This window comes from Miscanthus floridulus, chromosome 9, assembly GCF_019320115.1.
Source record: "Miscanthus floridulus cultivar M001 chromosome 9, ASM1932011v1, whole genome shotgun sequence".
NCBI lineage: Eukaryota > Viridiplantae > Streptophyta > Magnoliopsida > Poales > Poaceae > Miscanthus > Miscanthus floridulus.
In genome coordinates, this window is record NC_089588.1 from 117721298 (window position 1) to 117738154 (window position 16857).

Consider the following 16857-nt stretch of genomic DNA (forward strand, 5'->3'; position numbering starts at 1 on the left):
TTTTTAAAAGCAGGAATCATACGCCAAGTTGTTGTTATATATACAGCCATAGAGGAACGTTAGGTGGTGCTAGCACAATAAATCAATAAGATCACCCTCTTGGGTTAGGTGAAGACTTGCGTGGTGCTGGTTGTCATGGAAAGCAGCACAAGGTTTTAAAAAAGGAGCAATGATGTGTGGACGCATCTTGACGTCTCTTTCGGCAACTGAGTCAAGTCGTCGGTGTAGTATGGCACATGTGCTGCCTCTGCATCAATTACATGGACGGGAAGTAGATGCCTATAACAGAGGATGCTTGCATAGGAACCAGGGAGTGCATGCCCTATGTGTTTTCAGCCGGCGCGTGCGCTCTTGGTCTCAGGCACACATCGACGCAAGTCCTCAGTCTGGATCGCTGGCCGCAGCCTGCTTGGTGGGCTCTAAACCGTGGTGAGTAGATGCATTTCTCATCATTTGGAAAAAATACTTACCATTTTGAGTAGAAACAGAAACGTCTTACTTAGCTTCGAACAAATTTTAGGTTCAAGTCTTTATTATCTCGGACGCTCTTATCCCTGGCCATAATGCAGCATAACAAGCTGGTCGTGCTCCATGTCTTAGCCGACCATCGATGCAACTCATCTCCAGCTCCTCCCACGGCCACCTTGGTGAGTTAAAGCTTTTTCTTTTGGAGAACACTCCTAACTCCTAAGTATGTTTCTACTTTGAGCTGAAACAGGAACATCTTACTTAGCTGAACAAATTTTATTAATTAGTTTATTGATCGAAAAAAAATTATTAATTAGGTTCAAGTCTTTGTTGTTGAACTATAAACATTTGTCCTTAGTCTTTTTTTCGGATCGGTCGAACATTCAATTTCGTTTACTTGTTTCAGTTCGATCTGTTGTAGCACTGAAGAAAAGAAACAAGCGGAGGGGGATAGCAGCTGGAACACACAAGAGAACTCTACAGGCACTTGGTGACTTCCATCCCCATAACACACTACAACTTTGCAACCTATCAAATTGCCAGCATAATATAGTGATTGGTTAATCATCTTGTGAGCCCCTGAGTATGGACTTGGTCACGGGTGCGTTGGGCTTGCTCCCCTCCAAGCTGCTGGAGCTGCTCAAGGACGAGTACAAGCTCCAGAAGGGCGTCAGGGTGAAAGTCCAGTCCCTCTCCCTGGAGCTTGAGAGCATGCACGCCGCACTCCGCAAGGTGGCGGCTGTGCCATGGGACCAGCTCGACGACCAGGTAAAGATCTGGGCTCGCGAGGTCAGGGAGGCTTCCTACGACATGGAAGATATACTCGACACCTTCCTCATTCGTGTCCACGGCCATGAGCAGGATGATCTGAGCAGACTCAAACATGCCATGAAGAAGATGGGGGACCTGTTCAGCAAGGGCAAGGCTCGCCGTGAAATTTCGTGCGCCATCGAAGACATCACAAAGCAAGTTCAGCAGATGACAGAGCGGCGTGATAGGTACAGGATCGATGATCTTGTGGCCAAGCCTGCTGCTACAACAAGTATTGATCCACGGCTCTCGGCTCTGTACACAAAAGTGTCACAGTTGGTGGGCATAGGAAAGCCAAGGGATAAGGTTGCAAAACTGCTGACATCAGTAGGGGAAGACATGGAGACCAAGATAGTCTCTATTGTTGGGTTTGGAGGGTTAGGCAAAACTACTCTTGCTAAAGCTGTGTATGAGAATCTTAGTCGGGATGTCCGTTTCAAGGCTTTTGTTCCAGTTGGCCTGAATCCAGATTTGAAGAAAGTGTTAAAGGATATTCTCATTGCTTTTGACAAGTCGAATTATATGAAGGAATTCAATTTAACTATATTGGATGAAAGGCAGCTAATCGATGAACTTCGAGAGTTCCTCAAGGATAAGAGGTAGTCATATTCTTACTTAGAGCCTTTTAATTTATTTTACAAGTTGAACAATCATTTGAGAAATCTATAACCTGCAGAGATTGAATCTATTACAAAATTAAGTATTTTAGTTTTCATTTCTTTTTGTTCTTATCCAATCCATGGATAGTATTTTCGAATGTTTTTCCCTCTATCCAACAATTCGTGTCATCTTGAATGAGTTATTATGTATTTTTCATGAAACTATATGACTCCTTCATTTCCATGCTTATAGGTACTTCATTGTTATTGATGACATATGGGATGTACCATCGTGGAACATAATAAGAGATGCTCTGTATGACAATAGCTTGGGAAGCAAAATAGTCATAACTACCCGCAAGCATGATGTTGCCATGAAAGTTGGTTGTTCTTATAACATGGAACCCCTTCCCTATGAGAGTTCTAAAGAATTATTCTATGGGAGAATATTTGGCTCTGAACAGAAATGTCCTAAAAAATTTGTGGAAATATCTGAAGGCATAATTAAGAAATGTGGAGGCGTGCCATTAGCTATCATTACCACATCAAGTTTTTTGGCAAATAAGTTGGGAAATATAAAAGAGTGGTATGCGTTTTGTGAGTCTATTGGTTCTGGACTTGGAGGCAATTCTGATATGGAAAACATGAGAAAGATATTATCTCTTAGCTATTATGATCTACCAGCTCATCTGAAGACCTGCTTATTATACTTAAGTGTATTTCCAGAAGACTATGAGATTGACAGTGGGCGGCTGATATGGAGGTGGATAGCTGAAGATTTTGTTCGACCTGGAGAAGGGGGCCAAAGTTTATTTGAGCTTGGACTGAGTTACTTCTATGAGCTTATGAATAGAAGCCTAATCCAACTAGTAAGGTCGGGTGAGCAAGGTATTGATGTGACTTGCCGTGTGCATGATATGGTCCTTGGCCTCATTTGTTCCATATCAAGAGAAGAAAGTTTTGTTGCAACAATACTAGGTGATGCCAAGCAGAATACACCTTCCAGGGGAAGCAAGGTTCACAGGTTGTCCCTCCACAATACCACTTGGCCTACAATAATGAACATGTCAAAACTAAGGTCAGTTACTATCTTCAGTGATGCCATAATTAATTCGATGCCATGCCTTTCATGTCATCGTCTTCTTCGAGTATTGGATCTAGAAGGTTGCAGCCTTGGGGACCATCCAAATTTGAGTTTTATTGGGAACTTATTTCACCTGAGGTATATAGGGTTAAGGAGAACTGCAAATGCTGGTGAGCTCCCATTAGAGATAGGGAAGCTACAGTTTTTGCAGACATTAGATCTATTCGAAACTGTTATAAAAAAATTGCCATCGAGTATTGTTGGGCTAAGACGACTGATGTGCCTGCGTCTTAATTGGAATATATGTCTGCAAAATGGATTGAGGAATCTTACATCCTTAGAAGTGCTACGGTGTGTAATTGCTGATTCTGCGCACATTGCAGAAGAGCTAGGATATTTGACGCAACTGAGGATCCTTACTGTCCATCTGAAATTGGGCAAGCAAACAGGATGTGATGAGGGCATTTGCAAAGCTTTAGTGGAGTCCCTAGGCAAACTGGAAAAAATCCGAGAAATAGGAGTAGCCTCAGACGGCGGGGTGATGAATCTTGAAGGCTCGCTGCTGTGCCTAGGCAACCTGTCGTATCTTCGTATTGGTCCAACTAGTCCATTACCGACATGGATTAATCCTGGATCGCTTCCCCTCCTATCCTGCCTGGACATTACGTTGGCTCAGGTGCGAAGGGAGGACATCCATGTCCTCGGGATGCTGCAGGCTCTTCGTAATCTGGAAGTGATTGTGTCCGGCAACAACAAACAAGTGCTGGGAAGGTTCATGGTTGGCCCTGATGCCTTCCCATGTGCAAGATTGTGCATATTCGCTGGTTTTCAAACAGTGCCATCTATGTTCCCACGAGGAGCTATGCCCAGGCTTGAAGAGTTTGTATTCTGTATTAGCCTGCATGATTTTGCTAAAGGGGAATTTAGTACCGATGACCTGGCCTTGGACCACCTCCCGTCCCTTCGGAGTGTGTCTGTCCGTCTTTATCGACGAATTGAAAAGATCGACGAGGAGATGAAAATGAAAGTGAAAGAGAAGCTGAGGCAAGAGGCGGATGACCACCCCAACCACCCTTCCGTTAATATTTATTATTCTTTATGGGCTGATTGATTGAATTGGATTCTACGTGTCCCTTACTAAATGCATGTACGTACTCGATCACTCCATTTTTTTCTACACAACGCATGCATCTCCTACTGCTGTTAATTAGTGCACTCATGACTTGTTCGCTGCATGCATGTTTTTTTCCCCGTATCATAGCAGTTCTTGGTTCTGAGTATAGCCTGTAATTGGTGCAAATTATATATTCTACAGCTGGTCTTCTTTTGATGTGCACGAGAACAACACATGCGCTCGTCTACAAGCAGCCGCCTCAGGGCCGGCTGTGTTGGTGTGTCCTCCCGCCCCAGCCACGCTGTGTTGGTGTACACGGAGGAGCGGCACAAGCTGTGTGGTCAAGTAAGTGGTGGAGCTCTGTTCCTTTTCGGGGTTTCCCTTTAATTTCATGTATTGTAAGGCATTTTGGAGATATTGATTACATATACTCCATTACCCGAATATATTTGGAAACTATGCTGCGTGTCATGAACAGGGGGAGATTTTTTTCACTGTACATGCTGCCAATAACGGTACTCGATATATAGTCACTACATAATCTGTACTATATAGTCACCTACAGTTTAAAATGTTTGCTTCAATGAATAGATGACCTCTCTTTAGGGCTTGTTTGACTGACCCCCTGTGGACTTTGGCCTCCCCGGCCTTTTCAATGTGATGTACAAGTACCACATAAGATAGTAGTAGAGCCAGAGAGAAATGGGACAGTCCTACTCCTAAATGCAGCATCGACAGAGCGGAGGAGGCCGTCTGGTTCGTCCGTTTCTGCTCTCCGATCGTTCGTCTCCTTCCGTCTGCAAGGAGCGGGTCAACGTTGATGCCGCCTCGTGGCCCTACTTGCCAGTCAGCTGACCAGAGGAGCCGCATCCCTCCGTTTCACGCGAGCACGCCCGCCGCTGCCGCTCCGTTCCTTTTCTACCCGACGCCGTCGTCTCCTTCCCCTGCTTTTTGCTTTTGTGTTCGCCCGCGCCGAGCACAAGGACGGGGAGCGCGGGGACCTCAGGTCGCACCGAGCCGTGTTCCACGCCTCAATTCGTGGACACCTTGACCGCGCTCAGACCAGCGCCGCGACCCCTCCGGAGCCTCCAGAAGCTTCCTAGCCTCCTACCTGCTCCAGGCCCCGGATGCACGCCACGTGTCCCCGCGGCATGGACGCCGGAGATCGCCGACGTCCGTGGGACGCTCCACGCCTGCGAAACCCTGGCCTCGGCGCTATAAGAGCCCCAACTGGCCACGCCAACTCCCTCTCCAGCTGCCACTCTGCCTCTCCCGGCCCTCTCGGCTCCCTGGCTGTAACGATTTTTTTTTTTAATTTTAACATTTTTTCGAAATTAATTTTAAATCTAACACGGTCGTTTTTTTAAAACTAACACTTTTGGCCGCGCCTATTGCCCTAACGCGGCAAAATGCATGTGCCGCGCCATGCATGGTGGCGCGGCAGAGCTCTGACGTGGCAATGACCGGAACCGCTGACTGCTGACTGGGCAGGGACTGCCGCGCCACCGATCTTGGCCCGGCAGTGCCGCGCCCTGATCCGTTGCGCGGCAGGGCTGAATAAAACCCCCGCCGCGTCCCTCGTCCGCTAGTGGCCGAGCAGCCGCCTTCGCCCGAGCAGCAGCGCAGCAAGGCCGCCTGTCCGCCGTGCCCGCGTCCGCCCGCGCCAGTCCGCCGCCGAGCACGCTGGCCACCGCGCCACGAACGCCGGCAGCCCCCCCCCTGCCGGCCGTCCATTGCCGCCTCCCTCCCTTCCCTTCCATTCCTCGGCGGCCTCCCTCCTCGTCCTCGTTAAAGGAAATGACGCACATTTTATTTTCGTTTGAATGGTGGATAGGATATTATGAATGGGAGTTAAGGTTAGGATGGAAATTATGTTTGAAAACTGTGGTCTACGGTTTGAATGAAGATATTAGTTTGATTTTGTCAATGTTAAGGTTAATTATTTAGTTAGAAGTATGTTTACTATGTATTTTTTGTTGCTATAATTTTCGGTTATATTATTTTAGTTGCATTGCAAATGATTATATTTTACATTAATTTGCGTTGTTTTAATTGATGTTTAATTGGAACCGTTTTATTAGATGGAAGACATGTTTCGGAAGCAGTTATGACAAAAACAGGGTCGTCCTAGAGAATTGTACCCTAACGAGTTTAGCAAAGATGCCCCCGTCCCTCCTAAACTCCCTGTCCCTAACTGTGACTGTGGTCGTCCGGGCGACGTGTTTCAATCAAGACATTGGGACACAACATCTCGTTGCTTCTACACATACAGTCGTTTTAATGTAAGTAATTATTTCCGTATATTTTTCTTTTCATTTATATTACTAGGTTACTAATATTTTATTGAATTTTTGTTGTGTACGACCATGAGAGGTGCATTTTCTTTCAGTGGATCGACGGTGCAGACAAGTTTGACCCCAGGTACATCTTTTTCGACGATTGGTGGAGAGGGCGACATCCACGGGAGCACTTCGAGCGGTGAGTTCCACCTCCCCCTAACCCCCCTCCAATGACGGCTAAGGAGAAGCACTTAGCCGCAATTAGATGACTCGAGGAACCTCCTCTGCGCAATTACGGAGATCGAGTCGTGATAAACTCTAAGAATATGTTGAAGTTTATGTGTCCAAACAAGCATGAAGTAAGTGGAAAGTGTATGTGTTCAAATGTTGAGCTATATATGTTCATGTACTAATGTCATGTTAATTAGGTGTATTCAATGGCGAAGTGTCGTTTCAAGGAGTGGTTGTATGGTCCTAAGAACCAATGGCCCGAAGAACCTCCAAAAGCAAAGCAAAAGAAGAAAGAAATGTTAATTTATAAAGCACCGCCAGTCAAGTGCGAATATGGTGTTGAATCCAACTACGGTCTAGTCCCTTCGGAGCTTGGAATATGTCATTATTGCGGCCATATGATTGACTATGATGAGGTTGGTTATTTTTGTGGTAACCATGGGATCGTATTTTGTTTCTTTTGCTAAGACATATATGATATAATTTATCGTTTCAACAGAGCACTAGGAAATGCAGGTGGGAATGTTATGATGGTCAAGCTAAGTTTTTGGATGAACTGAAGGGTAAGCAAGTAATTGTACGGAAGAGGGGATATGGACCTGACTACGTTAACCTTTTCGTTAAACATCGCAAAGAGAAGATGCGTGAGTTTGCTAGGCAGCGCGGTATTTGTAACTTGATCGACGTTGGGCTTGTCAAATGGGGATTGGAGAGACAGATGACATTAGAGGAGGAGAGGGCAAGGAAGGAGGCAAGGGAGGAGACAAAAGTACAGATGTAGGTCTTGAACGAGCATGTTGTTTCATTATGTGCCAGTGAATGCTTGGAAGCCTTTTTTCGTTGCTTGATTTTAAATGGAATATAATCGCGTTGTTAACTGATTGCATTTTATACATGAAGGGATTAGATGCAGCGAGGACTATGCTGCAGAGGTGGCTCGTACAAGGTATGAGGAAAAGAAGTTAGATGAGCACAGAAAGCGAGCTGATTGCACCGTTCAATCACCGATTGTGTTGTCTGATGAGGGGGACGAGGATGAGGACGACACTGCCAGACTCAGCGAGCTCATAGCTCTAGCAGAGGCCGACTTGCAGGTGGAGGAGGCCGAGGACGACACTGCCAGACTGAGCGAGCTCATCGCTCTAGTAGAGGCCGGCTTGCAGGCGGAGGAGGATGGTGACGCGTTCTTCACTCAGGCCGCAGAGGCCGCAGATGAAGCGGAGGCCGCTTACTACAGGTGAAAGGCAGATCATGGCAATGCATGTGAGCCTAGCCACAGCAATAGGGTTATGGTTGAGGATTGGTACTCGGACGACGAGTTGCTTACTCAGTATGTTTCTGACTGAGGGTTTTTGATTGTGTCGTCTGTTAGTTCCATGCTTTATTAATGATCAATATAGCTATGTAGTAGAAATTCCATTGTGTTGTCTTATATTCCATTTGAACTAATGATATATTGTACCCATGTATCATATACTCGGATTACCCATGATCGATCTTAAGTGATCACATCAGTTTGTATCATGCGTTCAAATTTTCTAAATCGAACGTAATCGGGTGAAATCGAACGTCAGTGCCACGCCATGGTACATGGCGCGTCAGTGCCGCGCCATAGACAACGGTGCAGCAGTGACGTGGACAGGCAACGGCCAGTTTCAATTGAGATGTTGTCGGTGCTGTGCAAAACTACAAGTGCTGCCTCGATCGTGCGCAAGTTGAAATGAACATGAAGCAAATAAATGGACGACAAGTTGCCACATAACAATTTTATTGGTTTATGAGTCTGCAAGTTTTCGACAACAATATTCGTTCGACATAAGTTTGACATAATGAACTAAGTCCCAGGAATATAAGGATCCCTCGAACGCCTCTTGGAAACCTCGTCGTCCGGTGGAAGGAGGGGATCGTCGTACTCCACCTCAAGGAGGGCGTACAGCTGGTGCGGCGTGGGAGGGGCCATCCTGTTCCAAATTGATAAACAAAGGGTTAGAGCATTCAAATTAACAATATTCAGATTAACATTATGTAGCATTGCAAAATTTGAACTACTTGTTATGCAATACGAACACAGTACGAAATCACCTGCTGCCATCGTCTTCTATGCCGGCTAGCTTTGTGACCAGATTATTTGCAAACAGAGTAAAGATTCCTGCCATGTGTCTTGTTGAAGTCTCCCCCACCGTACATGTCTTCGCCGTACCCTCTCACAGCGTCCATGTCCCCCTTGAGTCGCTTCTTCTTCCTCCTACCCTTCCCTACCTTCATTAGATCCAGATGCGGCATGTAGTCATAACCATTATAAGGTGGCCACTGTGTCGAGTCAAGGTATGGCTAGAAGCTCATCTCCCAAATCCTAACGGTGTTCGAACGGAGATACAAGGGTGACATATATGGCAGATCCTCATAGTTGTACCTGCGAACCCTGCAGGCCATGATCATATGAGAGCAAGGGGCATGCATGATCTGAGGGATGTTGCAACTGCACTCTACCTTTTCAAGATCAACTCGGTAGTTTCGTCCACCATAACGTTCGCCGCCCAAGCTTGTGCCTCCCTTGCCCTGTAGACTAAAGATATGGCAGCAGGGTCCATATGGCTCGGCGGTGTGCTGCTTGGCCAATTCCCCGACCTCCTTCAAATGTTCAGCTCCAGCCTTTCCAAATCACCCCTGCTCAGCTATATTCCTTTGCGCAAGTTCCCACCTCGTCATAAAATATTCGTTGCACTTATGAAAGGAGAACTCAACAATTCCAGACACAGGCAACGATCGAACTCCGGTGAATACACGGTTGAAGGACTCAAAGGAGTTAGTGGTCATGATGCCATACCTGAAACCCCCCTCGTCATATGCTAACGCCCACTGAGCCTTCTGTTCTATCTGCGCCTCTAACCAGGCCTTTCCCGCTGCATTTATCATCTTGTCTAGTTCTCTCTTTGTCTCCTTGAACTGGTGCTCCGTACGTACACAACATAGAGCCTTTACCTTATCACATACCTCCTGCTTCCGCTGACACCGCCAGAAATTAGCGGCAAAGTGTCTCATGCACCATCTATGTACTAGAGGCGGGAACCCATCTATATGCTCAGCTGCAGCATTAAGAAGCCCTGCGTGATGGTCCGAGATCAAACATATAGTGCGAGTTGGGCCAAGCACTTGCACACGTAGAAGCCGCATGAACCTTGACCATGATTCATTGTTCTCTCCCTCTGCCAAAGCAAAAGCCATGGGTAGTATCTGATCCTCAGGATCAACAGCAGCAGCCATCATCAAGGTGCCCCTGTACTTTCCTGTCAGGAAAGTGCCATCAACAAGTACGACTAGCCGACAAAACTAAAATGCATATTCTATTTGCGCGATCGACCAGAACACACGATAGAGGACATGCCTCAATGGGTCCTGAAAAAACATCCCTTCGGTGTCCACAAACCATTTCAAGCCAGGGTTGTAGTAATACATTACACATAAGATGCGGGGCATCCTGTTGTACGCTTCCTCCCAAGTACCCCATCGAATCGCCAGAGCAATTTGCTTAGCACGCCAAGCCTTTCCGTATGTCACATCGTAATTAATGAATCCAGATATGGACTGTTGTAAAGAAGACACCGAGATGTCGTTATTGTCATCAACGAGCCCCAATATACGATGGGCAAGATAACGTGTAGTGAGTTGCTGATGATTTTCCTTCCACCTATTGTCTAGACAAGTGTGGGATTCAATAACTTTTGTTATCCTCCACTTGCCATCACTCTGTCTCTTTCGTGCATTTAACCTCCACATACAACTGTTTTTGCATATCACGTGGTACCTCAACTCCTAGTCTGAATGAGTGATGGTGTACGGCCTATGGCGGTACACAGCATAGTCCTGATGGAAGAGTTTCATCTCTGACATTGTGTTGAATATCATCCCCTTCCTAAGGGTTTCTTTCTTATGGTTATACAATGAATTCCTACACATCTAGAGACCGGTGTCACAAACAGCCATATCCGTCATGCTGACATCCCTATAGTTCGGAACACCCCTGAAAGGTATGTTCTTGGACCTTAGTTGCTCAAGCTCAGTCGTTGTGTAAGGTGGTGGTGGAACATACTGCTGCGCTTCGCTAATTCTAGCCCATGAATCATAGGGGGTATCATCTACAACCAAATTTGTGACTAGTCTACCCTGAGCCTGGACACCATGCAAAACCTCAGTTGGTACTGGTAATGCCATAGTATGAACCGGTACTAACTTATTAACTATACTAACTATATTAGGGGAGTATCTCGCTGCAGCGCGCTAGACTGGGTTGGGAGGCGCAGGCGCAGGCCTCGGTGGGCAGCCGCCGTGTGTGGCCGGAGGGGGTTGCGCGTCGGCGTGCGGGCGCGGCAGCCGCACCGAGCGGCCGGCGGCCGTGCCGTGCTCGGCGGCGAGCTGGCTAGCGCGGGCGGACGCGGGCGTGACGGCCGGTGTCCTCAGCGGTGGGCTGGCGCGGGCGGACGCGGGCGCGGTGGCCAAGCGGCCTTGCTGCACTACGCGGGACGCGGCGATGGTTTTATTCGGCCCTACCGCGCCACGGATCAGGGCGCGGCACTGCCGCGCCAAGATCGGTGGCTCGGCAGGCCCTGCCCAGTTAGTAGTCCGTGGTTCCGGTCGTTGCCACGTCAGAGCTCTGCCGCGCCACCATGCATGGCACGACACAGGCATTTGGCCGCGCTAGGGCAATAGACGCGACAAAAAGTGTTAGTTTTAAAAAAAACCAACCGTGTTAGATTTAAAATTAATTTTGAAAAAATGTTAAAATTAAAAAAATCGTTGTAGCACGCTCTGGCGTGGCTCCGGTGCTCGCCGGACGCACCGCACTCAGGGTCGCGTCCGCACGACCTCGCCGTCGCACTACTGGATTCAGGTTCTTTGCCGAGTGCCTGAGGCACTCGGTAAAGGCCAGATTGCACTCGGCAAAGCCTTTGCCGAGTGCGGCCCTCGACAAAGAACACACGGCAAAAAATTGATCGGCAAAACAATCTTTGCCAAGTGTATTTTATCAGGCACTCGGCAAAGGCTTTGCCGAGTGCCTCGGGGACACTCGGCAAAGAAAAGCGATCGTCACGGCGCCTATCCCGTTGACGGTCACTTTGCCGAGTGCCAACCCTGCAGGCACTCGGCAAAGATTTTTTTAATTTTTTTTTAAAATTTCTTTGCCGAGTGCCAACCCGTGAGGCGCTTGGCAAAGATTTTTTATTTTTTTAAAAAACTCTTTGCAGAGTGCCACCCCGGAAGGCACTCGGCAAAGAGCTTTTATTTTTTTTGAAAATTTTCTTTGCCGAGTGCCAACCCGCCAGGCACTTGGCAAAGATTTTTTATTTTTTTAAAAAAAATTCTTTGCCGAGTGCCAACCAGGAAGGCACTCGGCAAAGAGCTTTTATTTTTTTTGAAAATTTTCTTTGCCGAGTGCCAACCCGCCAGGCACTCAGCAAAGATTTTTTTATTTTTTTTTAAAAAATTCTTTGCCGAGTGCCAACCCGGAAGGCACTCGGCAAAGAGCTTTTTTTTTTTGAAAATTTTCTTTGCCAAGTGCCAACCCGCCAGGCACTCGGCAAAGTTTATTTTTTTTTTAATTTCTTTGCCGAATGTTATAGTCACAGCACTCGGCAAAGCTGGAAAATCTATTTTCTGGTCACCCATTTTGCCAGCTTTGCCGAGTGTTGTGACCATTGCACTCGGCAAAAGGGTCCTTTGCCGAGTGCAACACTCGACAAAGTGACCCAAAACGATAATTTTTTTTTGCATTCCATCATGACAAATACATTCATACAAACATATATCACATATATATCTCATCCATCGCATATATATCTCATCCATCACATATATATCTCATCCATCTGCCCACATCACATCCATCACAATATATAATAATAAGTGCTCAAGTCCATCCAAATAAGTCCACAAGTCCATCAAAGTCCACAAGTGCATCACAAGTATATCACAAGTCCATCACCAAGTGAACAACAAATGTAAAAAATACAACATGCACTCATCTCGGCCACTGCGACTATGATGAAGGCCCTGATGCATCATTCATAGGTGCATGAGGTGGATTATTCGAACCACCGTTAGATGGAGACTGCACAAAGGAGAAAAGATTGCATGTGAGACAAGATTATTTTGATAGCTAATCTAGGACGATAGAGGCCATACAAGCAAAGCACAAGCGAAAGTAAAAAACTTTGATACTCACAGGAGTAGCTGTAGCTGCAGGACGCGGAGGCGGAGGTGGAACCAATAGCCTAGGTGGCAGAGACAAGCCCATACGTTGCCCAAGCCCTTGTAGGAAATCCGTAATGTCCATCAGCCTCTGCGCCTAGGCCTGCCACTCGGCCCGCTCGGCCTCCAGCTGGCCCCCCAGCTCCTGACGTTCCTTCATTTCTTGTTCCAGCCGGGCCTGCAATATTTCACTCCAATGTTTCAGTAATGCAAAGCTAATTAAGGTGTGTAAAGATCAATGTATGACGAGTAAAACTGGAATAACTTCGAGTGCGTCGACTCGGTGCTGTGCAGCGGTCGGCCGTGTGCGAATGGCTGGGCTCTTGCTCGTGCTCCATGCTCGGATCTAGGAGAGAGAGGGAGTAGAGACCGTGTCGATGACGCTGTCGCCAAGCCAGAACCGCCCATGCTTCTTGCCTTGCCCCGCCCTCATGACGGCCTCTCCATCGAAGTCCTAGGTGCTTGGATCGTGGTCTGACCCATGGAGCGACCTCGCCACCTCAGTGTACTCACTGATGTGGGAGTGGACGCTCGGGATCGTGTATGCCTCGGGCGGGTCCTCTAGGTTGAAGGAGACGTCGGACGTCGCCTTGCCCTTATGGGCCATACACCATGCCTGAAAGTCCGAGCAAGCCTGGCCACTATGTGACGCCGACTGCGAGAAAGACAACAGGATGATTAGAAATTAGACAGAACTGAGCATGACAATAGATAAATCAATTCGCGTACCCATGCTTGTTTGTATTCGGTGAGGTTGCGGCTACCTTGATGGTGTGCTGGACCTTGCATCAGCAAACGACGGTCCCGGGCATCCCTATGCATCTTGAGGTACTCCTCCGTGAACAACCTGTCCACCGGTCATGTATAGCCATTGGATCCTCGTTAGGAACGGAAGGTACCGTAGGATTTTCATGGGGATCGTAAGTTGCCTCTTCTGGCCATCATCAGAGTCTACCTCTAGGTACCTAGAGGATTTACACTTTGGATAGAACTTTGCATGCTCGTGTTCTTACCTAAATAGGACGCACCCTTTCGGACAAGCATGTATCTGCTCATACGACATCTTAAGTGCTCGAAGGAGTTTCTGTGACTCGTACATGCTCTTTGGCAGAATGTGGCCCTCCGGAAGCAGGGTGCCAATCACGGCCAACATGTTATCAAAGCCAGGTCGACTCAAGTTTAACTCGGACTTCAACCCCATTAAGCATCCAATGGCATCCAGTTGAGACACCGTTGACCGATCGTGAAGGGGTTTCTATGCCGAGTCCATCATATCGTAGAACTCCTGTGCGGCTGCCTCCATCTCCTCCTTCTCACGTCCCTCATCGAACTGTCCTTGGTGAAAGTCATCTAACATGTCTGCTACCCCGGCATCAGCATCAAAAGCCTCCACCCGTGGTCTCACCACCTCCTCTCTCATACGATGGGCTTCACCATGGTGGACCCACCGGGTGTAGTCCGACGTAAATCCATTCTTCACAAGATATTTACCCATTTCCACCTTGTTTACCCTTCTCCTGTTTCCACATTTGCTGCAGGGACACAAAACTAGGCAATGTCCTTTAGCAGCGTTGCCAAATGCACTGTTCAAGAAAGCATCGGTCTTGTTCATCCATTCCGTGGTGTAATCACTCTGACTTCTCTAGCCCGTGTACATCCACTAACGGTCATCCATCCTCTAACATATGTATCAGCGAGTAATGTAACCATCAATTGCATCTACATGGTGTTCCTACTGTCTAATAGGTGAGGATAGGTCCTAATCCCACCCGCAAATGTGTAGATGAGGTTAGTTTCCATGCTCTACTCCTATCCGAGACAGAATTTCGGCAGCACCTCCCCGCTGTTCTCCAGATACACGTCCTGCCAAAGAAGAGTGTGTATCCAGAGAACAACAGGGAGGTGATGCCGAAACTCTGTCTTGGACCAGAGCAGAACATGGGAACTAACCCATCTACGCATCCGCGGGCTGTCCAAAAAGCGTGGACAATCCGAAATAGATACGGTCATAGATATGCAAAGATCTACATACCTCCAACCATATCTCTTTCGAACGAGAGACACCTAACTGGGTTACGCGATCTACGACAATGATACGAAAAGAGGGGTTATACCTAGGGTGGCGGCGGAGTCAGGCTAGCGGGGCCATGGCGGGTCGGTGCAGTGGCGAGACGACGCGGTGCAGGCAGACCGGCATGGTGGCGAGAACTCCGACTCAACTCCGATGGGCTCTTCTCTACAAAAATGGAACAAAATACTATCATTTACAAAAAAATCGGCAGAACCTCCCCTGCACGGTGAGGTTTCCAAAACCTGCAAAAAACAATCGCACGATGGCCGACAAGCACATATGGCTCAACAGAAGCCATGTAGTTTGGATATCAATCCATGCAGAAGAATATATCCAAGTAGTACCACTACTTGCACTACTACTTTCACTATTTTTACTACTACTACCATTGGTTCTACTACTACTACCACTGTTGCTACAACTACTACCATTAGTTGTACTACTACTACTACCACTACTTCTACTACTACTACCACTAATTCTACTACTAATACTACCACTAGTTGTACTACTACTACCACTAGTACAACTAATACTACTACAACTACCACTACCTCGACAATAATAAGTGAGAAGGCATACCTGACGGGCGACGGGGTAGGGGCGGGCGGCGTCGGGATCGGGTGGAGTCAGGGACAGGGTCGGGCACGGACGGCATCGGGGCGGGCGGTGCACGCGGCGCGGCCAGGGGTAGGGCGCGGCCGGGAAAAGGGCGCGGCAGTGGCGCAGGGCCAGCCAGGGTCAGGGCGGCGCAGCTGGGGGAAGGGCCGGCCGGGGGCACGGCGCGGCCGGCGGCAGGGCGCATGGGCAGCGCGGGCGGCCGGATGCGTGGGCAGCGGGCGGCGCGGCTGGGGGAAGGGCCGGCCGGGGGCACGGTGCGGCCGACGGCAGGGCGCGTGGGCAGCGGGCGGCGCGGCCGGGGGAAGGGCCGACCGGGGGCAGGGCTGGCCGAGGGCACGGCGTGCGGGCAGCGAAGGCACGATGGCGCGGGCGGCACGGCGGCCGGGCGGGCGCTCGGGCGTGCGGGCGCGCGGACAGCGCGGCCGCCGGTGGCTGCGCGGGCGAGCGGGTCGGTGTGGGCGCAGCGCGCGGCGCGGAGGCGGGGGCGGGCAGGCTCTGACTGCGCGGCTTTGCCGAGTGCCGGATCAGGGAGGCACTCGGTAAAGATTTGATTTTTTTAATTTCTTTGCCAAGTGCCCCAGATCTGGCACTCGGCAAAGATTTAATTTTTTTTAATTCTTTGCCGAGTGTCTCAGATCTGGCGCTTGACAAAGAATTTTTTTTAAAAAAAAATACTTTGTCGAGTGCCCCTGGGACGGCACTCGGCAAAGATTTAATTTTTTTATTATTCTGAGCCGAGTGCTCCTGTGGATGCACTCGGCAAAGAGGAAATTTTTTAAAAAATTTAAACCACTCTTTGCCGAGTGCCTGATGGCTGGCACTCGGCAAAGACACCCTTTGCCGAGTGCCATGCCTCGGCACTCGGCAAAGTTTTTTTTGTTTTTTTGTTTTTGGCCTCTAATTTTTTTGTGCAGCCCTTTTAAAGCACCAGGAACTCCTAGTTACAATTTGGGGATTTTTTTGTGGCTTTTTGATATATTTAGTTACTTTATTTTGTTTTCTTGAATTTTTTCGAAAATTAGAAATTTGAACTGCACGTGGTACGAATAATGGAGTTTAATGATTCGAAAATTGATAGTCATGTTAGTGAGTGTTGTGAGAGGCCGTATCCAGGAACGGACCCAAAATTTCGGACATCTTGTTCATGAAACATGTCCGCGAAATTGCGTATGAAGTGTTTTTAAATTCTATAAAAAACAAACGAAGTCCAAAAATCATGAAACTTCAGAAGATTTCGTGCACGTTGTCACGTACGATGCTTACAAACCAGGACATCTCTACAAACCTGGGATGACACTCGGCAAAGTATTTAAAAAAAAAAATTCTTTGCCGAG

General features: G+C 48.1%; 1 protein-coding gene across 9 annotated transcripts; it reads left to right on the forward strand.

The window, feature by feature from the left end:
• Positions 1-308: 308 nt before the first annotated feature.
• On the forward strand, positions 309-8061 carry LOC136482754 (disease resistance protein RGA5-like). Of its 9 annotated transcripts, none has more exons than XM_066479953.1 (10): positions 309-429; positions 521-647; positions 875-1877; positions 2131-4108; positions 4277-4420; positions 6157-6357; positions 6449-6553; positions 6783-7001; positions 7085-7362; positions 7486-8061. In XM_066479953.1, the coding sequence occupies exons 3-4, from the start codon at positions 1054-1056 to the stop codon at positions 4070-4072; spliced, it is 2766 nt and encodes a 921-aa protein (XP_066336050.1). In that variant the 5' UTR covers positions 309-429; positions 521-647; positions 875-1053; the 3' UTR covers positions 4073-4108; positions 4277-4420; positions 6157-6357; positions 6449-6553; positions 6783-7001; positions 7085-7362; positions 7486-8061. The 9 variants fall into 9 exon arrangements, with proteins under 9 accessions (XP_066336050.1, XP_066336053.1, XP_066336052.1 ...); XM_066479956.1 differs by having other exon boundaries at positions 6465-6713; XM_066479955.1 differs by having other exon boundaries at positions 6465-6553.
• Positions 8062-16857: the final 8796 nt, after the last annotated feature.